We start from the raw sequence: 27,302 nt of genomic DNA on the forward strand, positions 1-27,302 counted from the left end.
CTTCAGCTTGGGAGCCTGAGGCCGAGGTCAGGCCGAGGTCAGGGTCAGCCGTACTGGAGCGCCCCAGGAAAAACGTGGGTTACAGTCCTTGAACTGGACTGAATTATTACTTTATACTTATTAAGTTATTCTTACCCTACAGTGAATAAGACTGCATTACCAGTGCTTAAACATCTACAAGGCCAAGGCCCAGCTTCCCAAAGCCATGCTAGTACTATACCCAGTCTGGACTGCTGTAGGGGGAGTGTGAGTGGGACGCTCCCTCCACCATATAAGAGTCATAATTGTGAAACCTAGCTCAGTTTTTGATATATAAGACCTGTATATGCTTTCCTGCACCACTTTCTGTACGACAGAAATCCCAGGGTTTACAGGGTTAACTTCCATGCCCTGCTGTGATGTCATAAAGTTCATATTGGAGGAATATCCGCTCAAAATAATCATTTTCAGTAGAAGCCCGGAAGCCAGAGTGAGGCTTGAAGGACAGTTTAGGGAGAAGGACACCCTTCACAGCCCGGGGGACGTCATTTTCCCCCTTGTTTTGGCTCGGAGAGCGGCGGCCCGGCTCCTCTCAGCGCCTGTAATGTGCAGAGCAGGCTAGCGCGGTCTGAGCTAAGCCTCCATGTGAAGCAGGCTGACAACAACAACACCGAGGACAGTAGATACAGAGGTACAGCGGTCTCCCCACAGTCATGGGGAACGGAATGAATAAGGTAATCTCCATAATATCAGTAAAGTGCAGAAATATGGGCGTGGAAGTGGCCGGAATGCAGCGGCAGCGGCAGCGGCAGCGGCAGCAGCAGTGGAGGCAGAGGGGCGCGCCGGGCTGGGCTGCGCCGGGCTGGGCTGCGCTGTGGCTGGGCTGCGCTGGGCTGCTGTGGAGCTGTAAACAATGCCTGGGCAGTTTCTGTAGAGGGTCAGCAGCTGACCTGGCCTGGCCTGGGGATCCACCAGAGGAACCACGTTTCTCGAATAATCAGATAATTCAACCCTGATTCAGTGTGTGTGCTTTTGTTTAGGCTTATTTTGGTTTTGCACTTTAGAGGTGCTGTTACTGTGGACAGTGGAGACCAAATAAAGGCCCTATATAGACTGATGTACAGTGGATGATGGACATCATGATCAGGACACTGCAGAGCAAAGCATGTCTATGATAATAAAATACTTCTGAAATCAAGGCTAATAAAAGAGTTGATCCTGGTTTTATCGGGGTAACTGTCTTCTACTGGGGTGAGGATCTGATTGCATTTAGAGACGAGAGCGTCAGTGAGGTCAGGATGTTGGACGATGATGATGATGATGATGATGATCACCACCCCACCTCATCATCCCCAACTCCCCAACTCATCCCAAAAGTTCTGGATGGAGCTCCTCCACCATCATCATTCCAGAGATCACAGTTCTTCTTCCTCCACTGCTCCACAGCTCCTCGATGCTGGGGGGCTTTATAAATACCCCTCTAGCCCACGCCTGGCCTGGCATTATCAGGCAGCGTGGAGCCAATAGGGTCATGATGTTGAGTCCTATTCTATTGGTAGTGCGACAATAACTCTATAGGATCTAGACCAGCTGTTCAATTTGCACATCTGTGTGAGCAGTGGGTGCAACTTAAAGCAGCTGAATGCATTCATTAGAAGAGGTGTCCACAAATATTTGGACATATAGTGTACAAATAGATTGATAAACAGATTTATAATTTATATAGATAGATAAGTATACCCTTGTTTTGCTGCCTTTATTGTTGTTTTGGGTTTATTGGGTGTTCATTAAAACATCAGGCTGGTGGTTTGACCTTCACTGCTTTCACTGCCCCCTTCTTTTCACAGGTCGTTGATGGCCTCTACTTGGGGAATGTAAGAGGTAAGCAGTATATTAGATTTCTAATGCTTTCACTGTGTTGTGCCTTAAGGGTTATGTTTGTTGTCTGTTGCTGTTGATTGTCTGTCAAATCCCCCCTCATTAAAACTGAATATTAAATATTTAATATAAGTATAATATATAAATATATATATAAATAATATATCAATATAAATATATGAATGCTGCTTTTCTCCAGCCCTCAGTTCTAGGCTTCTCGAAATCAGCTCGCATATTTTGGTCTTTGCTCTGTTTGCCCTGTTTTTTTAACTAAAAATAGATCCCAGGAAAACGTCCTAATGACCCTCACCGTCCCGGCTGTGACAGTTCGGTGATCCTCATTATGGTTTTATGGTAAAATATCTTAAGCATATATATTTACATAATAAAAGGAGACTATAACTATAAACTATTACACTGATATTAGCCATAACATTACAACCAATGGGTGGATCTTGAAGGAGTTCGTTCTTGAAGGTGATGTGTTGGAAGCCGAACGTAAGAATCTGAGACACTTTGATCAGAACCAGACTGTGATGTTCTAGATAATGACTGAAGGGTCAGAACATCTCCAGAACATCAGGCATCAGGTCTTGTGGGGTGTTCCCTCCTGGTATGCATTGGTCAGTACCATGGAAGTCCCAGCTCATAACCTACAGGACTGAAAGGACTGAGAGCGTTTCTGACAGTATTATGCAGGGGGGTTTAATGTTGCGGATGAACAGGAATACTGGAAGGTCGATTAAGGCTAAAAGAAGCAGTTATGAAGCAGTGAAAAAGCCAACAGCTATGAATTGCTCATTCAACCGTTTCACCTTCCACAGCCCACCCACCCACCGCTCTCCAGTCTCTGCAGAGTTGGCCAGTCTCTGACTGACACTCAACAGCTGTCTTTAATGGTGATACTTGTGGTCGTCCAGCAGGGCTATATCGGATGATTGTTGTGCCCAGTGAGCTTCATTTCACAGCGTGCTCAGTGCATGCTGGTGATTCTTCAATTGGGGGCTGTTTTTTTGCCATTTTAAGTAAAAATTTGCAGTACTATTGTTTTAATTATGTCAAGACTTAGGCCAGGACTGAGCTGATATAGAAAAAAATATATAAACAAAATAAATAAGACCATTACCATCACCTGGTGTCATTACCGACCCTGGGGGATTCCTAACACTTTTCAACAGCTAGTATAAGATACATTTTAAATACATATAAATAATGTCAACATTTTTATTCTTATTCTTATTATTCTTTTTATATATTTTTTATATATTTCTTTTTACCACTAACTAATAACAACACTAAATAAATCTACGCTATGATCAGGAGTCATGATTAAATGACTCACTTTTCCATACATCAACATGTCACTCTTCTGTCATGGCAGGTGTGTTTGTTCCCCTGTTGGTCTTTGTTTGTCTTATATATATATATAAGAAATATGCATAAGTTGTGCAGATATGAATGTAAGTAGTATTTTCTGTGTTAGTTATTAATTTAAACAGAAGCATGCACTGTGACTGTTATAAATGCATCACTTTGTATGATTTTATTGGAGTATACATTTTGAAAGTAGCAAAATATTGATCTTTGAAACATTAAAAATGGAAATACTTATAAAATGAAATAAATATTTATATATAATTATAAAATTATATTTGGTGTCATCATTGTTTTTGTTGTTGCAGAAAATAAATAATGAATATTTAATACCTATTATGCCTATGTATTTTTTAATAAAATTTTTCTAATGTGATTTTAGAACCTGGAGACATAAAAGTATTATGTAAAAGTATTAAGTATAATTCTAGAACCACTCGTCCACATCGAGCTTTCACAATGACTAGTGCTTTAAAGGTCTTACTAAGCAAACCTGTCTCACAGATTATCAATAGACTGATTGCATTGACGAATTGATATGGCTTAAAAACGCTGTGATATTAATGCTCTACAAAGTTGGTCACAGTCTGTCCCTGATTGTTTTCATCCACAGACTCAGAGAACAGAGAAAGTCTGTCCCAGAACGGGATTACCCACATCCTCTCTGTGTACAACAATGCCAAGCCTGTGATGGAGGTAAGAATCGTGGCCTTTCATGCGCTCCTGTGTGCAGTATTGGTGCTTCTGCTGCTCAGAGATCCTGATTAAGGAGGTTAAATGTTAATTAAATGTTAAGACAGACAATAACTCTGCAGGACTGTGCTGTGCTCATAATGTCCTTTTTCTTTTTGTTATTTAATCATAATTCATAGTTATTCTTTATTTATTGTCTAAAATGATTGGAAAAGCAAATTCTACAGCGAGTGGAATCTTAGATCTGCTGCTAACGTCAGTCTTGGTGCCAGATAGCACAGCAGGACACCTTCAGAGGTCTTGTGGAGTCCAGGCCTCGAAGGTCAGAGCTGTTTTTGGTGGCACGAGGTGGGCCTACACAATAATAGGCAGATGGTGGTTTTAATGTTATGGCTGACTGGTGTATATGAACGTACAGTCAGGGTATCTCAGAGGAGATGGCTTGTAAAATAGTGTGTTGGCCACATGGGGGCAGTATGGTCAAACAATCCAAGCTGTGTTCAGTCGCCTGTATTGTGCTGTGGGAGTGTGTTCTGCGCTCTGGGCTGCTCACATGTTATTTTAATTGTCTTCCCCTCTCTTAGGACATGACCTACCTTTGTATTCATGCAGCAGACGCCTCTAATCAGAACTTGTGAGTGATGCAAACACACACACACACACACACACACACACACACACACACTCACACACACTCTTATCAGCATGCTCACACACCCTGACAAGAGTTTACTCAACGTTTTATCAGCAGGCCCATAAGCATGCCTAAGCTCAGCAGATTTTCCCGGCGTTCAGGAAAATTGCTCACTCGATGTTTGGCTACAGATGAGCGGTGGTGTATTTAGAAGACATGTGAACCAAGACCACTCATTGTGTTTTACACCGTGCATCTAAAAATAGTGTGTATTTCACACTCCACGGATTATTTCCACAGCTAGAACTAAAAACAGTAGCTTCTTGTTTTTACAAATGTGTTGTCTTATTATATCAGCTGCAGTTTAGCATTCATAACTGAACTTCCTGAATTTGAATTTCTGAATTTCACTATTTTAGCAAAAAATAAATAAAACTATAATAGATGCTGATGATCACTGATGATTTTACTCCAGATATCCAACCTCTGATGAGTAATCTAAACCTGGCCTAGCCTAATCAAATCCTATTGCTGATTTTTAATACAATACAATGGCCTGTTAGGCTCTGAAAAGTAAATTTAACAGTATTGCCTGACAATTTACTTTTTATTTTAATTAATTACAAATTACAAAATAAAATTACTTAATAATTACATTTCTTTATGTCAAATTAGGTCACATAGCTCAGTCTACGTCTATATATAACGTGCCCAGAGTCATAAAATGAGCTTCCAGGAAATTTAATTTGAGTTATTGAAATCAGTGGTAGATTGTGAAATAATAAATAATAAATAAGTTATCTGTCATATTTCAGCCCATTTCTATCGTTTTTTGCTTATATATAGAATCAACCCTGTTAATCTAATGTCTAAAGTGTTGATTTATTAAATATCCTCAACTAAATAATGATGAAACAACCTCATCTATAAACTTAATCCTTGTTACCACCAATCAGCCATAACATTAAGTGAATAACATTGGTCATCTGGTTCAAATATCACCATATTAGGCAGCGAGTGAACAATCAGGTCTTGAAGGTGATGTGTTGGAAGCTGAGAGTAAGTATCTGAGACACTTTGACAAGAACCCAACTGTGATGTTCTAGACAGTGGCTGATGGGTCAGAACCTCTCCAGAACATCAGGCATCAGGTCTTGTGGGGTGTTCCTGGTAATCAGTGCTCAGTACCTACAAATAAGCACAACCAGTGAGCTAATGACAGGGTCATAGGGCCAAAAGCTCATTGATGCTCACGGAGGCTCCGCCCACCTCACAATCTACAGGACTTAAAGGATCTGCTGCTAACGTTGCTAGTCTTGGTGCCAGACACCACAGAGGTCTTGTGGAGTCCATGCCTCGACGGGATAGAGATATTATGTTGACACAAAAGAGAGAGAGCCACACAATATTAGGCAGATGGTTTTAATGTTATGGCTGATCAGTGTTGATTATGTATGAATGCAGCTCAGTAGGGAAAGGTTTGAGGAGTAGTAATCTAGCATGAAACTGGTCAGCAGTAATTTGTAAACCCTGGCTCTTCCTGTTAGGGTCACATGCATGTCCTGTGATGGCTCTCAGCAGTGAACATTGCTGCATTGTACCAGACTTGGACTTCCCTCCCCATTTAACGTGTGTGTGAAATGAAGTGTAAGAGAGTGAGGTTGTGTTTTCTCCATGTGTGATATCTCAGTGCTGGGGTGAGATGAGGCGCAGACCCTACCACAGTTTATTTTTCTCTGTGCTCGTGCTCCAGGCTTTATTATAAGGGCCTGTTGCTCCTATTTATTCGGTAACAGGTTGTTTTCTGTTGAAAGATGAAAGTGAAACAGATCTCATTTCGAGTTTGAGGGTGAGAATGGAGATGTAGTTTAATCAAAAAATTGGACGTTCTAGTGAGGCTTTAGATTAGCCCCACTCCTGCCTGACAGAGCGCACCTTTAAAAAGGTATATGACTGTACACAGAGTTTTCAGTTCCAGTCCTGGTGAAGTCCCACATTCTACGCCTTTGCGTTATTAGTTTTATTATTTATTAGTTATTAAAAGTTCTACTTATGTTTGGTAAGGTGTGCAAGATACTATCACTCCAACGTGTGCTGAATTTGCAGCTGTAAGAACTAGGAACAGAACCTCTGCTGTACATCGGTGTTTGAGGTGTTCCTCAGGGGTCAGTGCTGGAACCAGTGATGATTGTCAGCAACTCTCAGTTGCAGAGTCTAAAATGTGGCCTGTTTTTTACTTAGAAAAGACAGCCTGGTCACCTTGCATGGTCAGTACGTAGCTGCGCAGCTTGTAAACACTTTGTAGAGCCTTTCAGTTCTTGTTCTTTACTTTCGCTCATTAGTAGTTGTGGACCTTTTCTCATTGTGGCTGAAAAAAAAAGTTTCATTAGTCCACAGGACTTGTTTAGAAAGTGCATCAGGTTTGTTTAGATGTTCCTTTGAAAACATCTGGGGTCAGATTCGCAAAACAATGTTTTTAATGCAGTTCTCAAGTTCTCAAAGGTTCTCTTAAAAAATAAATTCTTAATTATTTTCATAAGATTTTCTTGAGGCACTTTCTTGAGGTTATTTTCTTATTTAGTAACATCGACTGTAACAAAGACTTATGCTGTATTTCACAGCTTATCCTAAAAAATTCCAAGTGACGTTTTCATTTTCCAGTATTTAGTTAAACCCGTGCAGTGAAGAGCAAATTGAACGACAAATCAAGCATTTTCAGTAAACGAGAGCTAGAAGTGAACTAATTTAAACTGATGATTTTAGAGGCTTAACTTCTGAACTCTGAAGTCTAAGACAAGCGTGAGGCCGTCGTAAGGGTAAGAAAACATTTAAAAACCCACATATACATCTATAAACAATTTAGAAAAACCAATTATTCCTAGAATCTTACTTAAGTGAAAAGTTAAGAAATTTCTTTTTCTGAAACTTTTAAAGAAGATTTTTTGAAGAATACCAAATCTAGTCTGAAGTAAGGAAATGAAGCACATTTTTTGAATTTTGACAATTTTGTGAATTTTGTGGTGACAACACAAGATGACTCTTTTCATAAAGGGAGTCTCTGCACAGTAGAACAGTGCACCACCTCACCAGAGTCTGCTGAATCTTCATAAAGGTCTTTTGCAGTCAGCTGGAATTGGGATTTGCCATTCTATCGATCCTACAAGCAGTTCCTTTAGAAGGTTTCCTTGGTCTTTCAGACCTCAGCTTGACCTCCACCGTTCCTGTCAACTACAACTTATTCATTCCATTAGGAACCAAGGACACATCTTCTTCTAGTCTTCAGTCTTCAATGTTCAGAGTGCTGGGCAGCTGCTCAGAGGAGCCCATGGCTGCTTATGTTGGCTCAAAGTTTGAGAAGTCAGAGTATTTCTAAAGCTTTGCCATTGGGTAACTGTGCTGGACAACAGCCCTCAAGAACCATTGTCAAGGCCTCCTTTCTCTCTTTCTCTCTCTCTCTCATTCTCAGTTAGGCCTGTGTGTTGTTTCACCTCTCCAAAGCATTTTCACACCTTCTCATTTCCACTTTCTGCACAGTGAGTGTGCTGTGAAATGTGTAGACAGGACTGAGCAAAGGTTATCATCACCAGCTGAACATCGGAGTGTAACGCTCAGTATCTGCTCAGTAAAACACTGATATCAGAATAAACACTAATAATAACACTCCTATAGAAAGTGGTGGTGGTTCTCCGTCACTGTGTTCATCATTAGAACATCTCCAAAGTTCTCCTCATGGAGTCTAGTATTATTTTGAGTTCTCCTCAGATCAACACCTGGTTTGGTGGTAAATCAGGGCTTAATGGTGTTAAATCAGGTGAGCTGCTGCTGCTGCTGCTGCTGCTGCTGATGATGGAGGTGAACACATCCTCCACGCTGTGCTGGCTGGACTGGGGGGCGTCCAGGAGAACCCTGGAGGAACCGAGCTCTGTTCTTCAGACTAGCTCACCGACAAGATCTCACTACTTTCTTTCTTCAGAATGAGAAGCTCATGTTTCTCCTTTTTACTGGATTTATGAGCCTCACCAGAAATATTCATGCCTTGCAAAGACTGAAAGAGTTGGCTGAGATGAGACGGTTCCTTGTCTCTTGGTGACTTTTCTCTGACTCACTGTGAACACATTCACACCCTCTCTTCCTTTAGATTTACTATCACTGCTTTACAACACACTGGGTGCCTCCAGCATGTCCTGTTACTCAGACTCCCTTTAAGAAACACTCTAAACTGGCTGATGGTGAATTCTGAATAAATACAGGACAACTGGTATTATATTGATAAAGAAATATAGAATTAATATAATTACAGTATAAAAGATGATGTAGATTATTTAACACTGCATCAACCTTTAAAGCCTATTTAAGTCAAAAGGCATCCAGTGTGTAGTTTACTGGCACCAGTATGATTTGTTTAGAGAGTGACATTAAGGTAGAGGCCTGTATGAAGGAATCCCTCCCCAGTTCAGTGTGATTAGGGTTAGTGGTGTATGACTGTTGTTAGGGTTACTGGGGGGCTTTGGCCCACTGTTGCAATCCAGCAGCAGGAAGGAAGCCAGCAGTGGCCACCAAACCTATTAAAAACCCTTCTGTCACAATCCTACAGCTTTAAAAATAAGGATAACGGCCAGTCTCCAAGTTTCATCATCCCCTCAGGCTCTTCTGAAGACACGTTCAGGCACAGATTAAGACTGTATAAACTGCTGTCTGAGTGACCGAGATTAGATAATAAGTCGTTTCCTGAGGTGTCGCTGTTTTAGATGTGTACAGTAAAAGGATAAAAGTATTGGGACACCTTCTCATTCACTGCTTCTTCTGAAATCAAGGCTATTAAAGAGAGTTTCTCCTGCTTCTGTTGGAGTAACTGTCTCTACTGTCCAGAGAAGAAGACTTTCTACTAGATTTTGGAGGAGGAGCATTGCTGTGTGGATTTGATTGCATTATTGCAGGATGTTGGATGAATGATTACCACCCCACCTCATCATCCCTAGCTCCCCAACTCATCCCTAAAGTACTGGATGGAGCTCCACCACCACCATCATTCCAGAGAACACAGTTCTTCCACTGCTCCACAGCTCCTCAATGCTGGGGGGCTTTATACGCCTCTAGCCCACGCCTGGCATTATTAGGCAGCATGGTGTCAATAGGGTCATGATGTTGATCTGCTCCAGAGGGTCCTATTCTATTGGCAGTACTTCTTCTCTACAGGGACTAGACAAGCTGTGTGTGTGCATTTGCACATCTGTGTCAGCAATGGGTGCAGCTTAAAGTAGCTGAATGCATTTATTAGAAAGGATGTCCACAAACATTTGGACACATACTGTATTTCAGTGAAAGCTGTCCAGTCAGTGGGGAGCTCTTGTAAGATGAAGACAGAATTATGTATAGTCTTGACCTCACATGAATCATCAGTTTTATTGTTTTTGGGAAGATTTTGAGGGAAAGCTTGTCCTTTTTCAGCTGAGTCATGGTAATAAGATCAACGCTCATTTGGCTGAGCTTAGCTGATGGTGTCATGGTAAACTGTTGCTTCCTCATTTTCTAACATGAGATGAGAAAAATATATTTCTGTGGTTCTGAATCACTGTGAAATGTGTAGACGGGACTGAGCAAAGGTTATCATCACCAGCTGAACATCGGAGTGTAAAGCTCAGTATCTGCTCAGTAAATCACTGATATTAGAATAAACAGAACGTGGTGGTGGTTCTCCATCACTGTGTTCATCATTCATCATCATTCTCCTCATAGAGTCTAGTATTATTTAGAGTTCTCCTCAGATCAACACCTGGTTTGGAGGTAAATCAGGGCTTAATGATGGTAAATCAGGTGAGCTGCTGCTGCTGCTGCTGCTGCTGATGGAGTGGAACACATCCTCCATGCTGTGCTGGCTGGACTGGGGGGCGTCCAGGAGAACCCTGGAGGAACCGAGCTCTGTTCTTCAGACTAGCTCACCGACAAGATCTCACTACTTTCTTTCTTCAGAATGAGAAGCTCTTGTTTCTCATTTTTACTGGATTTATGTTCACCTGCTTTATCTGTTCTGATGAGATCTGGAGCTTCTACTGTAGAAACAATGCATTTACATTTACATTTACGGCATTTAGCAGACGCTCTTATCCAGAGCGACTTACAAAGTGCAAAGTGCAATAACAATGTTATTGCTGAGAGAAATGCTGTTAAATAAAGTTATTAGATGCCCCAAACATTTACACAGTGCTATATACAGTGTGTATATATATAAATATAAAACTGTAAATTGAGGTACTTCAATTAGTTTCGAGTCACGTCATTACCTCAATTTCAGTCTGTGTAAGTATACATTTCCTTTAAATACGCGGTTTGGGATTCAGTGAGTTTATAAACGAAAATCTGCACGTCTACCAAGAACTCCGGAAATGAGAAAGTGCTGATGGTGTCAGTTACAGCAGTAGAATGGAGGCATGTGTAGTTACAGTGCTGTGGAGCTTGATTGAGAAATCGGTCGTTTAAAGCAAACCTACACATGGCTTAGAGTTTTGCAATACTGATAGATTTCCCAAAAACACATGAAAAGAAAGGTTTTCACACTAATGTTCAGTGGATAATCTGCTGAATCTAAAATAAAAATATACACACCCTGGACTAATGCCCCCATATCTGTTTAGCTCAGAGCCTAATTTGTTGGGTTTGTCTGGGTTTATTCTAATGTTATATAGAGTTAATTACAGGTAGACACTCTCACTGACCACTGACTCTGTTTATGTGGGTTTATTCTAATGTTATATAGAGTTAATTACAGGTAGACACTCTCACTGACCACTGACTCTGTTTATGTGGGTTTATTCTTATGTTATATAGAGTTAATTACAGGTAGACACTCTCACTGCCACTGACTTTCTGTTTATGTGGGTTTATTCTAATGTTATATAGAGTTAATTACAGGTAGACACTCACTGACCACTGACTTTATGTTTATTTGGGTTTATTCAAATGGTATATAGAGTTAATTACAGGTAGACACTCACTGACCACTGACTTTATGTTTATTTGGGTTTATTCAAATGTTATATAGAGTTAATTACAGGTAGACACTCACTGACCACTGACTTTATGTTTATTTGGGTTTATTCAAATGTTATATAGAGTTAATTACAGGTAGACACTCACTGACCACTGACTTTATGTTTATTAGGGTTTATTCAAATGTTATATAGAGTTAATTACAGGTAGACACTCTCACTGACCACTGACTTTATGTTTATTAGGTTTATTTTAATGTTATATAGAGTTAATTACAGGTAGACACTCACTGACCACTGACTTTATGTTTATTTGGGTTTATTCAAATGGTATATAGAGTTAATTACAGGTAGACACTCACTGACCACTGACTTTATGTTTATTTGGGTTTATTCAAATGTTATATAGAGTTAATTACAGGTAGACACTCACTGACCACTGACTTTATGTTTATTTGGGTTTATTCAAATGTTATATAGAGTTAATTACAGGTAGACACTCACTGACCACTGACTTTATGTTTATTAGGGTTTATTCAAATGTTATATAGAGTTAATTACAGGTAGACACTCTCACTGACCACTGACTTTATGTTTATTAGGTTTATTTTAATGTTATATAGAGTTAATTACAGGTAGACACTCACTGACGACTGACTTTATGTTTATTAGGGTTTATTCAAATGTTATATAGAGTTAATTACAGGTAGACACTCTCACTGACCACTGACTTTATGTTTATTTGGGTTTATTTTAATGTTATATAGAGTTAATTACAGGTAGACACTCTCACTGACCACTGACTTTATGTTTATTTGGGTTTATTTTAATGTTATATAGAGTTAATTACAGGTAGACACTCTCACTGACCACTGACTTTATGTTTATTTGGGTTTATTCTAATGTTATATAGAGTTTTATAGGTAGACACTCTTACTGACTGCTAAGATAAGACTTCCTAAGATGTTTGCACAGTACTGTATATATTATAAAAATATAAATAAGAAACTTTTTTAGGATTGTCTGTACAAATTTACTTAATATTTCTGCATTTTTAAAGACAAAATTGTTTTTATTTACAGGTTACAACATTTCAAAGAGTGTATCTGTTTTATCCATGAGTGCAGATTGAATGGTGGAGCCTGCCTGGTTCACTGGTGAGTTGGTAAACTCTTAAGACTAAGTGAATATTTGGGTGAAAAAAAAAAAAAAAATTTTTTTATATATATATATATATATATATATATATATATATATATATATATATATATTACTATCTATAATTTCTGAACCATTATTATAATGAATAGTATTATTAGTCTACTGTAGGGATACTCACATCAGGTTCATATCTGGCAGATATTTGCTTTAAAAGAATGATCAGCATTGGACAGATATTGAGTCAAGTCTGAGGATATATATTCTTTAGGTGTTTAGGTGATGTTGGGTTATTGCTCCAAAATATCTGTATTTTAATGCACCTGTAACTCTCTACTAATAAACAGTTCTCTGTAATGCCAGTCCAGATAGCTGTAGCTTCACTTTCTATATTTGTTCTGTAAGTGTTTATGTGTCAGGATCGGTAGATATGTACATATTTAAAAATATCAGTATCCGTATCAGCCCAGAATTTCCATATCCCAAATCCCAGTGCCGCTGTAGCTCAATCTCCTGAACAGGCTCTCTGCAAACATGCTGTGCAACATCAATTAACTGTGCAATATGAACACGGTAGAACATGTAATGCAATAATTATAACGTGTTGTTTGTGTTAGTGTGTGCTGACGTCTGAGCATAACCAGGAGCACACCTTTACTGGAACACTAGGCTGACTTAGCCCCACTAATTTGGTTTGGATGGTTGTTTCATAATCGTGTACCTGTTGGTACACTGTCCTGTCTAGCCAGAAAGATCAGACTCTCTATTATGACCCTTTTTCTCTTGTCAACATTTGCTCCGTTTCAGCCTAGCTGGAGTCTCCCGCAGCACTACAATGGTGGTGGCTTATCTGATGACTGTCACCAACTATGGCTGGGAGGACTGTCTCTCAGCAGTGAAGGCTGTTCGCTCCTTCGTAGGCCCTAACTATGGCTTCCAGCAGCAGCTACAGCAGTTCCAGATGACCCAAGTCTCAGAGGTAGACATACACTATATGTCCAAATATTTATGGACACCCCTTCTAATGAATGCATTCAGCTACTTTCTTTAAGTTGCACCTGTGACTGACACAGATGTGCAAATGCACACACACACACAACTTGTATAGTCCCTGCAGAGAAGAAGTGCTGCCAATAGAATAGGACTCTCTGGAGCAGATAAATAAATGACAGGCGTGGGCTAGTAGAGGGGTGTAAAGCCCTCCAGCATTGAGGAGCTGTGGAGCAGTAGAAGAACTGTGTTCTCTGGAATGATGGTGGAGGAGCTCCATCCAGTTCTTTAGGGATGAGTTGGGATGGTGATCATCCAACATCTTCACCTCACTGATCAACACCGTTGTTGCTGAATGCAATCAAATACTCCCATCCATCCTCTTCCTTCAAAATCTAGTAGAAAGTCTTCTTCTCTGGACAGTAGAGACGGTCACTCCAATAAAAGCAGGATAGACTCTTTTAAATACCCTTGATTTCAACCTAGCTAGGAGGTCACAAGAACCCTCCATATTTTTGCTATTACTATTATTATTATTATTATTTGTAATTTAACATTCACGTCTAGTACAGTCTAATCAGTGGGTAGCTCATTTCCATGCTTTACAAATATTAAATAAGTTCCCATTCAAGAGTTTGGGAAGTATTATGAGCTCCATAAATCATTTAGATGATGTTAACAACAGACAAACAACCCTGAGAATCTTTCTAGTTCTTTTAGAAATGGACTAGAAACTACATACATACGCCCCTGCTCAATGCTCCTCACAAATATCAGATATTATTCAAAGCTAAATTAGTTGAATAAATAAGGAACTAATGGTTGTGTCAGTAAACATTGCTCAGATGTGTAGATGTTCGGTTGCTGGAAATGACTCTACATCTATGGCAATTGTTGACATATGACTATAACAGTTATTCACTTCTTCCCAAAGGTTATTCAGAGTTGCTCTCAGACTGACACACAGACCTAACTTAACCTAACCTGAGGCAGACCTTTTTTTGGTTTACTGCCCAGTTGTCTGCCGCCCTGATGTACACACGATGATGCAACCATTGAAAGAAACCTGAATCAAGTTGGGACTAGAAGTCTCACCAGTCTTTTAGTCATGCATTCAACACAAAAGCAATACAAATCCAAACAGTCAGCAGTTATGAAAAATCACTGAATTAAAAGCTGAATTACACAGGATGTCTGTAAAACTATTGCACATTGTATAAAAGGTAAAGGTAGAAAGGTAAAGGTGCATGTAAATGTGTTCTCTGCATTTGACCCATCTATGGTAGTGAGCACACACACACACTTTGCTTAAGGGCACAACAGTGGCAGCTTGCCGATCCCAGGTATCGAACCTACAACCCTGTCATCAATAGCCCAGAGCTCTAATATATATATATATATATATATATATATATATATATATATATATATATATATATATATATATGCTTTTTGATTTGTAATTGCACATTAATAATCTCCATTAATGAGTTAAATTAACAGTGTAATTGCAGGTGATGTTGTCACTGTTACAGTACAGCTTCTCTAATTAAACATTCATCTAATTAACGCGTCTCAATAGATGTAACAGTAAAGTAAACAGCAGGGGTTCATATGCATGTAATTGTCCTCTCTCTATTACACATTTATAATCACAGAGCAGAGGCTGCGCTGTTACTACTGCTGCATTACACTTGTGTAATTAAATGAGTCAAAACCGCAGTTGACGCGTGTGTATTTACATGAGCTGTAAACCCCCCCCGACTGTGATCCCTCTGTAACAGTACATGCACACCCAATCATTGCACAGATTATTAAATATTACAAATATTTCTCATTATATCTCCACAATTTGGATCGCCAGTTACCCATCCCATATTCTCCCCCTATCACATGCAATTCTCCCAACACTGGGAGGGTGAAGACACATGCTTCCTCAGATACGTGAGGCGCCAGTGCCGGTGATGTGACACATCCTATCCCCCCCGACTGTTCCATTGGTTAAAATCGCACATGTAATTAATCACAGATCTTCACACAGCTGTCGTACTTATACACCAGATTAAAATTTATGGAAAGATATTTACTGATCAGTACTGGGAGGTTTTTGTCTGGATAAAGCGTCGCTATTTAACTTTATTTATTAAACGCATTTATTAGCAAGTTCAACAATATTTTATTGTTGTTGCCATGCTGGCATATAAAGCTGATACTAACAGGTAAAGCTAGCTATCTGTTATCGAGCTAGTTACTTAAGCGTATGTTAGCTTGCTAACAAATATTAGCAACAGTTATCTACATAACTTCTGTAAGATGACGTCAGAGGGGACAGGATGTGCCACGCCACCGGCCAGCACCACACTGAAGTGATGTGAGGAGAAAGTGCCATCTACCCACCCTGGAGAGAGCAGGGCCAGTTGTCCTCTCTCGGGGCTCTGGCTGCTGATGGCTAGCAGCATGACAGGGATTCAACTAGCGATCCTCTGGTCAGAGTGCCAGTGCTGGACCACTCGGGTCCCCATCCTTAGAGACACTTAAGTAGTATTAGTCTGCACATCTTGAAATTTGAAAAATACTTATAACAATAAAAATAACTTCCCAATACTGTAATAAAATCCTAAAAATGCATAAAACTGTGATTTTAGCCTGATCACAATTTTAATAAAAGCTAATAATTTATTAACTTGTCTAATAATGTAATACAGGCTTTTAACCATTAATGTAATATTTATACCTCAGCTCACTATTGATAAGTTTATACATTTTCAGGTTGAATTTTTGTGATACCCTATTACGTCACATTAGGTTTTATAATATTTGTAATATTTGTATAAAGTAAAGGGCAACATTGTATTTTATTATATTTTTGGAAAATTAATGCGTTTAGTTATTTATTATTATTATTGTTATTATTATTGCATTATTAAGTGCTACATTTGTGCCACATTTTTTCTAGCTAATATCGCTGATTAACAATCAGAAAGAAACTATCAGTCATAATAAAGCAGAAGCTTTAGCAGAACTGCAAACGAAAAAAAACCTAAGAATGGAAGTGTAATACAGCCACGGTTCAGCACAATCTAGACCTGTTTACAACAAATTCCCTCAATCAGAGAAATCATGTTTGGTGTCTGAAAGTTACATCTTCAGTTTTATTCCTGAGGCGAATTAATGGAAGTGTAAATATTTGACTGTGGAAGATTCAGTTAGTTAGTTAACTAGACATCGCAGCTCATCGTGGAAAAGTCTTCTGAAAAAAACCTGTCCTATGCCCTCCCCACGAGATTTAACATCATAACCTTTCAAAGGAAGGTCTAAAGAAGCCTGGTGCAGTTTGGAAACAGGTTCTGTGGACTGATCGAATGATGTTTTTGCGGTTTAGAGTGAAGATGTATATCTGCAGGATTAAGTGATAAGAACCCCTTTCCAACTGTTAAGCGGAGGCTTGTGTTGCAGCCAGTGGCACAGGGGCATTTTACTGGTAGAGGGAAGCCTGGATTCAATAATAGCAGCAAAAAAACTGCTGATGATGAAAGGAGGAGGAGCTTCTAGAGCAGGATCATGATCCTAATCACACCTCAAAGTCCATGATGGATGTATGGACTACCTCTAGAGGTGCAAGCTGAAGGTTTTGCCAGGCCCTTACAGTCCCCCTCACTGATCAGTCCCCATCATCACAACTCTGTGAGTAGACCCAAGACTCTCAGACTTCTCAAAATGTGTCGTTTTTAAATTTAAAGTTATTTAAAGTTTATTATTAAAAGTAATCAATGTTTAAAATATGAAATAAATGTTTAATCTTTAATTGATACTAAAATATTGTTTCATCTTCAACTAAATAAACACTAAACATGTCTGGTCTGATTGAAAGTGGAGAATTGTATGAGTGGAGTTTGACTCCACGCTGGATTAAAGGATGTCAGCGTTTGCACTCACGGATGTTTGCAGGGGTTTGTGAGTTTGCACTTGGAAGTCATGTATATGAGAGTTCACACACCGGCTTGATGGAGGTGTGAGAGAGGTTTTCCTGTGTTTGAGGCTCCGTTGGCCCTTTGCACAGCTGCCGTGTGACTGTTGCCGTGTGCCATAAGCCTTCATAATGCTGCAGGGGAGGCGCGTGGACACACTTGAGTGAGTTAGGGGAACTCGGGGGACTTGCTGAAATTGCATTAGCGGTGTCTTGCTCATCACGTGGATGTCATTTCTGCTTGATGCTTGCAACATGAGGTTCTGTGTGTGAAATATAGCTTTTGTCTTTATTAAAAATTTGGGCACGGGCACCGTCACAGCTTTACGGAACTGATGGGTGTTGAAGGGGAATTCCTTTTTTTCCACAAGCTTGTTAAAAACCCAGTGCCCAAGAAACGTCGCCACAGCCGCTACAGCTTACAGTAGTTTACCTTCCTGAAGTTACAGTGGTATGCAAACGTTTGGGCATCCCTGCTCAAAATCTCTGTTATTGTGAAAGTGATAAGAAGATGAACTGATTTGAACTGACAAGGAGTACCGTGCAGAGGTTCGGCCTCCGGCATGACCTTTACTAGACATGAACTGGCCTGTTGCGGCTATGGCTTGTTCACAGGCATCGTTATGCAAGTTCAGGTGAGTAGAGGCAGTTCAGTACAGTTCAGTAGAGACAGTTACTCTAACAAAAGCAGGAGAAACTCTTTTTTAATCCCCTCGAATTCAGAAGAAACCATGAACGCACAGGTGTCCCAATACTTTTGCCCACATAATGTTTGATAAAACTGCAGTAATCAGTAACACGGCTGCAGATTTGTGAAGTGAAGAGTGTTATGCAAGTTCAGGTGATGCAAATTTTAAAGCTTTATAAAAACTCTGACTGACACACCAATCGGAATTATGGTTAAGATGTGTATTATGGGAACAGACTTCAGGAGTGACCCAGGCCAAAACAATGAATAAAACCCCACACTAACACCTAGCTTACCTGTGTGCAACAAACTCTCTATCTTTAACTCTCTATTTACAATATAGTACAAAGTATATACAACTAGAATACTGAGTATATACAGCTTATTATACATAGGGGACGTCTCAATCGTAGTCAGGTCACAAAACAGGGTCAAAAGCCAAACAAACAGGTAGACAACAGTAGAATTAACACAAACAACAGCAAGAGGGTAACACAAGGAGGTTGCTGGAGAGCCCTGGGAACCAAACCATGGAGCAGAGGACTGGAGTGGAGTAGTTCAGCTGGATCCTGGACTGGATGGACTGGATCTAGAAAGTAACAAGCAGCAGACAACAGAGACCACATAGGACATACCACCTCAAACCTAGTGCCAAAAATCAGGAGCTGCTGAGCACTCAGTTAGGAACATCACCTTAACCGATGCTCCACAAAGCAGGAGAAGATGTAGATGTTCACTCAGATTGTGATCTAAGACATGACAGTTATCAGGACTGGTGGAGCTCAAGTTGAAGTCTGGAAGATTTGGCAGACTCTGGGGCTTCATGGAATCCCCACCACACAAGTCAGAGGGAACATCTAAACTAAATTGATCATTTTTGGAAACAAGTTCTGAGGACTGATGAAAGTACGTTGAGGGAAAAAGTGGGCAGACTTTAATGACAAGAACACCTTTCCAACTGTTAAACACAGGGGTGGATCAGTCAGGCTTTGGGTTTGTGTTGCAGCCAGTGACACAAGGAGCACTTCACTGGAAGAGGGAAGGGTGGGATCAGTTAAATACTAACAAACGAGCGACGAAAAGAGAATGAGCTTCAGATTCCACTATGGACTACCTGAAAAAGAGGTCAGCTGGAGGTTTTGCCATGTGGATAGACCTCAAAAAAAGCAGTGCAGCAGGATGGGTCGAGAGTTTTTTATTTTATTTTATGGAAATAAAAAACATATCTTGCTTAAAATATTCAAAATATTTTATATTAAATTAAAATCTATAACTTTATGCCTTTTGGAAATCAGGTCATCTTTTTCTCAATCTTCATAGTAACTGATATTTTTGACCAGGGGTGCCCACACTTAACTTGCCACTGTAAACGTTCATGGCATTACGTGACGTACAGGTATTAGTGGGGTGTAATAACAGTGTGAGCTTTGCCTTCCTTGGAACTCAGAGTCAGCTGTCACAGTAATAACTTTTGGCATGTTTTGAGTCATGTTTCCTATCAGTTATAACTTGTCTGTCCAGACGCGTCGCATTTGTTCTCGGCTTGTTGGAGGCTGCATGGGCGTTGTACACGAGAGGCAAGAACTCTCCTACGAGAAATGTTTGTCTTGCATTTATTTTTATATTGTCATATATATATATATATATATATATATATATATATATGACATTATAAAAATAAATGCTATATACAGTGCCCTCCATAATTATTGGCACCCCTGGTTAAGATGTGTTCTTTACCTTCTAATAAATTGATTTTTTTTCTAAATAATATAGGACCACGATGGAAAAAAGAGTAAAATCCAGCCTTTAACTCAAGTGAATTTTAAGGGGAAAAAAAAAATGACTAAGAAATAATTATTCTTCATAAAATCACCTGTTCCACAATTATTGGCACCCCTAACATTTCTTAGGAAATAAACGTAATTAAAGTATTTCTGTCAATTCTACAGTAGTTTACGAAGTTGATCAGAGTATGTAGGAACATTTAATTAGTAATTCACGACTTCCTGTTTCCCTGGGGTATAAATATGACGTGATACAGAGGCCATTTCTCTTCAACATGGGAAAGACAAAGGAACATACCATTCAAGTAAGGCAGATGTGCGTTGACCTCCACAAGTCAGGCAATGGCTACAAGAAAATAGCCACTCACCTCCACCTGTCCATATCTACTGTCAGAGGAATTATTAAGAAGTTTAAAACAACTGGAACAGTGGTAAACAAGCCTGGACGAGGACGCAGGTTTATTTTGCCACCACGCTCAGTGAGGAGGATCATAAGAGGAATAAAAAGCTCTCCAAAGCTCACTGTTACAGAACTGCAACAAATGGTAGCTTCTTGGGGTCACAAAGTCTCCAAAACAACCATCAGGCGCTGTCTGCATGCCAACAAGCTGTTTGGGAGGCATGTACGGAAAAACCCTTTTCTCACTCAGTCATAAACGCAGACGTCTGGAGTTTGCTAAGCAGTACTGGAACTTCAACTGGGACCGTGTGCTTTGGTCAGGTGAAACTAAGATAGAGCTTTCTGGCAACAAATGCTCTAAGTGGGTCTGGCATAACACATGAGCTGAGGATGCAGAAAAGCACCTCATGCCCACTGTGAAATATGGGGGAGGATCAGTGATGCTGTGGGCCTGTTTCTCTTCCAAAGGCCCTGGGAACCTTGCTAGGGTGCATGGCATCATGAATGTTTTGAAATACCAGGACATTTTAAAACAAAATCTGGTGGCTTCTGCCCAAAAGCTGAAGATGGGTCGTCACTGGGTCTTTCAGCAAGATAATGACCCAAAACATATGGCCAAATCTACACAGAACTGTTTCACCACACACAGAATCAAGCTCCTCCCATGGCCATCTCAGTCCCCAGACCTCAACCCCATTGAAAACCTGTGGGGTGAGCTGAAGAGGAGAGTGCAGAGGAGAGGACCCAGGTCGCTGGATGATTTAGAGAGATTGTGCAAAGAGGAATGGTCAAAGATCCCTCTATCTGTATTCTCCCATCTTGTGAAACATTATAAGAGAAGATTAGGTGCTGTTTTGTTGGCAAAAGGGGGTTGTACAAAGTATTAACATCAGGGGTGCCAATAATTGTGGCACACATGATTTGATTATTTCTTAATGTGGGATTTTTTTCCTACTGAATAAATTCACTTGAGTTAAAGGTTGGATTTTACTCTTTTTTCCATCGTGGTCCTATATTATTTAGAAAAAAACTCAATTTATTAAAAGCTTACATATACATATACATATACATATAGATACACATATATACATATATATATATATATATATATATATATATATATATATATATATATATATATATATATATATATATAGATGCGTGTTTTAAAACAACAGAGAGGCTTTTTACACACCAAGGCGTCTTACTCAGTAACTACAGGGTCTTCTGGTGGGGCTCTTCTTTTCTAATAGAAGTTTGTAATAACACTTTGGGCCCTCCGGCAGGACATAGGCTGATTAAGGGGTTGAAATACAGGTATTTTAGATATGTTTCATATCATATATCGCTCGTTTTAGAACCACCCACACACAGCTCACTCAATCATTCTGGACATTATTTAAATCCATTTACAATTATTTTATTCAACTTTCTGTAAAGTAATAGAAATGCATAATGTTTAGCAAAGTGTGTTCTCAAATTAGAATCATTCAATACATTTATCTTAAAGTATTTTATTATATGTATATATATATATATATATATAACAGTTGGCTCAGGGGTGCCACTGTAGAACGTTCATCTTTTTTGTTGTTCAACCATTTCTGTGCTCTACTTTAGCCTTCTGCTTTGGATCACTGTCCTGCTAAAAGGTGAAGTATACTCTAAAAAAGGTGCTTCAAATGGTCCCCAAATGGCTTTGAGCTGTGGAGCAGTGGAAGAACTGTGTGAATGATGGATGGTGCAGCTCCATCCAGTACTTTTGGGATGAGTTGGGCAGTTGGGGTTGAGGTGGAGTGGTGATCGCTTATGTCACTGATGCAATCAAATCCTCACAGCAGTGTTTCTCGAAAAATCTAGTGGAAAGTCTTCTTCTCTGGACAGTAGAGACAGTTACTCCAAGAAAAGCAGGAGAAACTCTTTTTTAATCCCCTTGAATTCAGAAGAAACCATGAATGAGCAGGTGTCCCAATACTTTTGTCCACATAGTGTTTGATAAAACTGCTTATCAGTAACACGGCTGCAGATTTGAGCTCTCAGCACAAAGTAAAGAGTGGTCAGCTGTGGTCTGAGCATGTTTTAGATGTGAGGGCTTGTTTACTATCTCCTGGATTCTCAGTGTGAGAGAGTCGGAGGGGAAGTGAAAGAGTGTCTGACAACCTCTGGACCATAAAGGGCATTCACGAGGGTATCCTTTAACCGACATATCTTTATTCAGATTACTGCCACACTCTTATCTTATACTCTCTAATTATCTTTTAATCTATAATAATTTTCTTAAATAAAAATCCCCAGAAAATAAAACAAAATAATTATCTGCAGAAATTTTTATCAAGTCTGTACAAATATTTTGTATTTATAAGCAGTGAAATCAGTTTTACAATGTATTAATGTCACACATCTGCCGACTGCAGACTGTGGTGGGTGTGGCACAACAGATAACACCACTACCTGCCACTGAGCTGCCACCCCTGGCAGCTCAGGTTCGATTCCAGGTCTGGGTGGCTCTGCTGCGCTACACCAAAAGAGTCCTTGGGCAAGACTCCGAACACTGCATTGGTCCACTACTGTAATGGGTCAGACTCAGTAACCTCGTAGGTCGCTCTGGATAAGAGCGTCAGCTAAATGCTGCTAAATTTAATGTAAACGTAATCATTTACATCCGAACTCGATCTCCCAGAATTCTCCAGGAGATCACATGACTCCTCATGTGATTTCAAGCTTCTTTCCATATTCTCACTCTCCAGAATTCGAAGGACTAGCGCCTGTGTATTTGGATCATGTGATTATCTTAGATGAGTATTTAAGCCTGGGCTTTAAACTCTGCTCTTCGTGAGGTATTGTGTCCCATTCTGGAGATCTACTGATCTCTGTGTTTATTGATCCATGAGTATTTTCCGTGTATTGACCTTTTTCAACTCTGCCTATTGTCTTTTCCCTTTGGATCTTTGCCTGTGTTTTGGTTTTGTGATTATGACGCTTTACCTGTACTGTGGGTTACGTTCATGACACTTTTGGATTCATTGCTCTGTGTGATGTTTGTGCTTTTGCCTTTCATCTTTTCGTCTTTTGGCCTTGAGCTTGGATTGTGTATCGACTACGAACTGGGACTGTGATTATCCCCTGGGAGCGTCTGACCCTGTTTGGCACCTTACAGTTATAAAAAAAAATAATGACTAATAATGAATAGATCTCCTAACTCTTAAAACCGAGAATATGACTTATGGATTATTGTTTTTGCTGAGCAGTTAAACAGGTTTAAATGTATTGTTCAAGAAAGAAGAACAATAAGAGACAAAACTTCAGGATGTTACAGACCTGTCGGCCCGCTGACCGTCACCCCACACCATTTTCCAGATATTCTGTCAAACCATTACTACAGATATTTTCAGTTCTTCTTCCCTCTGTGAGTGTTTCAGCTTCAGTTTCCTTGGCAAGAAATTGACGTCTTCTAAAAAATATACCATTAACGAAAACAGAAGACATTAAAAGTAATAAAAGTAAAAAGGGGGGTGGGGGGGATCTACACAGTGTTAGGCTGGTTTTAATGTTATGGCTGATGATGTAAAATTTTTAGATACCAGTTACATCATCAGAAGCAAAGAGTGAGCCATACACACACCCAAGACCCTGCCTCCTAGTGACTCACAGAGTTGGTCTGTTATCTTAGGGCAGTGGTGGTTCGATTCCTGGGCTCGGCAAGCTGCCACTGTTGTGCCCTTGAGCAAGGCCCTTTACCCTCTCTGCTCCCCGGGCGCTGGAGTTGGCTGCCCACCGCTCTGGGTGTGTGTACTCACTGCCCCTAACACATGTGTGTGTGTGTGTGTGTGTTCACTACCAGATGGGTTAAATGCGGAGGACACATTTCGCTGTACACTGTACAGTGACAAATACGTGCACCTTTAACCTTTTTATCCAGAACCTTACGTTCAGATCATCGGTCATTAGAGAGTCCAGGGGCTGTAATACTGGCCTCATTGTAATCTGTCATTTCATCACTGTATGCTGATGACAGGCTGCCTGTTTTTTGAGGTTTTGGTGATTTCACGTCTAGTAATTTCTCTGTCATCCACCACAGTCGTTTTCACTGTCCAGCTGGAACTCATACAGCCATTCATTTCTGTTGCTCATTTTTCCTGAGAAATCTGAGCTTTTATTGCTTTAATATGTTTTTAATCATATATGCTAACAGCCAAACGACCTGCTTTTCATTATAGACTAATACACTTAGCATTCAGCTACTTTCAGCTGATACAGCTTGTCTAGACCCTGTAGAAAAGAAGTACTGCCAATAGAATAGGACTCTCTGGAGCAGATCAACATCATGACCCTATTGACTCCATGCTGCCTAATAATGCCAGGTGTGGGCTAGAGGGGTATAAAGCCCCCCAGCATTGAGGAGCTGTGGAGAAGTGGAGGAACTGTGTTCTCTGGAATGATGATGGTGGTGGTCCTGGGCCGAGCACCTGAAGTACTCATTACAGTCCTGGATAGCTCTCTCTCTCTCTCTCGCTCTCTGTACACTCTGGTGTGCATGGGCACAACTAACCATTGCAGAGTAAAAGGCTGATCCTGATTGGGTTCAGTGGTAGAAACCTATTGAGAAGGATCTGCTGGAGCTGAGAGCTTTATCTCTGACTGATAGAGAGGACAAAGGAAGAACCGGAAGTGGAGACGTCCGAGCTTTAACAGTTTAACAGTTGATCTTTTTATTTGCGCTAGAACTGCTTATTAATGATCTGTATGGTGTTTGTGGCCTCATTAATATGCATGAATGTAATGCTTTTATAGTCGTATTATAAAGCGGTTGACTTTAAGAAGAATTCTGCACAAGGAAACTGTGAGAGTCTTGAGTGCTCCTGAAAGGCCTGTGCTCAGCATGACTGAATGTTTTCTTTCTTTTTTTTTTCTTTTTTTTTTTCACCGTCCGGGAAAGAATGCTTCCTTGGAAAGTGCCGGGAAGTCCTCGCTCCCTCCCAGTTCAACCTCACTCCCACTGCAGGGCTCCGAGACAGGGAATTCCCACTCTGTCCCCATCCGTGCCCCCCACTGTAATTACATCTTCTCACCAGGCTCTAATTCACCCTGAAGAACATCTGAATCTGCTCTGAATCAGATCCGAATGGAAAAGGAGAGACAATGTAGCTTCAGATGCAGTGAAAAATCAAGCTCAACCTGCCAACACAGTCAAAAGTGAAAGTGCTGGGTCTGTGTTGGTCTCCGGAGCGTCAGAGTGTGCAGTAAGGTTGTACAACCTGTTGAGAGTTTCAGTGGTCAGCTGATTGTGGGGAACTTCAAGGTCTGTCAGAGATTTAATGGATTCTGAGGAACCTTTATATGGTTTTTGTTCTGTTTCCTTTGATTATGTGACTGGAAAACAACAAAAAGTGCTCAGAATTAAGTGCGGTTCTGTGCACTTACTCATAAACAGGATGGGCAAAAGTATTGGGACACCTGCTTGTTGGGTGTTTCTTTTGAAATCAAGGCTACTAAAAGAGTTGATCCTGCTTTTGTTGGAGTAACTGTCTCTACTGTACAAGAAACAAGGCTTTCCACTAGGTTTTGGAGGACCATTGCTGTGAGGATTTGATTGCATCAGCGACAAAAGCATTAGTGAGGTCAAGAAGTTGGGTAATCCTCACCCCACCTAATTCACCCAACTCCCCAACTCATCCCAAAAGTATTGGATGGAGCTCCACCATCCATCATTCCAGAGAACACAGTTCCCCCACTGCTCCACAGCTCAATGCTGGGGGGCTTTACACCCCTCTAGCACACTTCTGGCATTAGGCATGGCACCAAAAGATCTATCCTTCAGAGGGGTGTCCACAAACTTTTGGACATATTGTGAATTTTTAATAGATTTTAACATTTCTCTTCTCTCTCTCTCTCTCTCTCTCTCTCTCGCTCTCTCAGTATCGTGCTTGGCTGCGAATGAGCTACAGGCGTAGCCCATTCAGAGACCAGGAGCAGGTGGCGGCCTTGCTGGTCCAGTTTGCAGAACAGCAGGCCCAAGAACGACAGAGACGAGGTGAACACGACTGGATGAACCAGTCCACCAGCGTCTACTCACTGCCATATGACCGTTACAGCAGCTCAGGCTGTAATAGATGAGTGGCCCTTTTCAGCACCCCACCCACGCACACCCCAACCCTCCCCCAAGACTTCCCCAAGACCCCCCCCAACACTACCACCACCCAAGTCACTTTGGGCTCATAACGATTGCTGTTCATCTGTAAATCAGACTACATTAGTAGCTTAGCTGCTTAGCTGGGCTCAGCATTGCCACTTGCACTAGCCCTTAGTTGAGGCCTTTGAATACAGTAGGTCGGCCTGAGATACAGCACTATATAACTTAACCCTTGAATGTAACAGCTGAGAACTTTTAGCCCGTTTGTTTTAGAGCTGTTTAGTAGATCTACACAGGCTGAGTACCTTACAAAAGCCTATAGGAAACAGTGAGAGATCAGTGGTTGAGTATATGAGTTTTTTCTTTGTTTGGGTTTTCTTCGTCCTTTTTTGATTGGCTGTCTGGTCCTGAATGCACACCAATAGTAAGACATTAGTAAGACAGTCTGCCAAAGCCATACCAAATATTATGTTTAAGGATGCTGGGAGAAAAAGCAATGGAGTTTAGGCCTGTGGTTCAGTCTGAAGTGGTACAAGCTCTGTGGTGTCAGAGCACACTGTACGGTTCACACCTTTCTATTACAGAAATTTGTACTTTTGTTCTGTGCAAATCTTGTGTAATTAAACAGTATTTATGAA

General features: G+C 40.4%; 1 protein-coding gene across 1 annotated transcript; it reads left to right on the forward strand.

Moving 5' to 3' along the window:
* The first annotated feature begins 378 nt into the window (after positions 1-378).
* Positions 379-27,302, forward strand: dusp22a (dual specificity phosphatase 22a). The gene is made up of 7 exons (XM_072695085.1): positions 379-713; positions 1,827-1,860; positions 3,845-3,927; positions 4,509-4,558; positions 12,627-12,701; positions 13,510-13,681; positions 26,451-27,302. The coding sequence occupies exons 1-7, from the start codon at positions 693-695 to the stop codon at positions 26,646-26,648; spliced, it is 633 nt and encodes a 210-aa protein (XP_072551186.1). The 5' UTR covers positions 379-692; the 3' UTR covers positions 26,649-27,302.

Source organism: Salminus brasiliensis, chromosome 13, assembly GCF_030463535.1.
Source record: "Salminus brasiliensis chromosome 13, fSalBra1.hap2, whole genome shotgun sequence".
NCBI lineage: Eukaryota > Metazoa > Chordata > Actinopteri > Characiformes > Bryconidae > Salminus > Salminus brasiliensis.

What these genes read in the sequence shown, in the direction of transcription:
- dusp22a (XM_072695085.1), top strand. Translation starts at nt 693, where the DNA reads ATGGGGAACGGAATGAATAAG. An exon ending in TGGGGAACGGAATGAATAAG is followed by an intron (nt 714 to 1,826) that starts GTAATCTCCATA and finishes TTCTTTTCACAG; the next exon opens with GTCGTTGATGGCCTCTACTT. An exon ending in AGATGACCCAAGTCTCAGAG is followed by an intron (nt 13,682 to 26,450) that starts GTAGACATACAC and finishes TCGCTCTCTCAG; the next exon opens with TATCGTGCTTGGCTGCGAAT.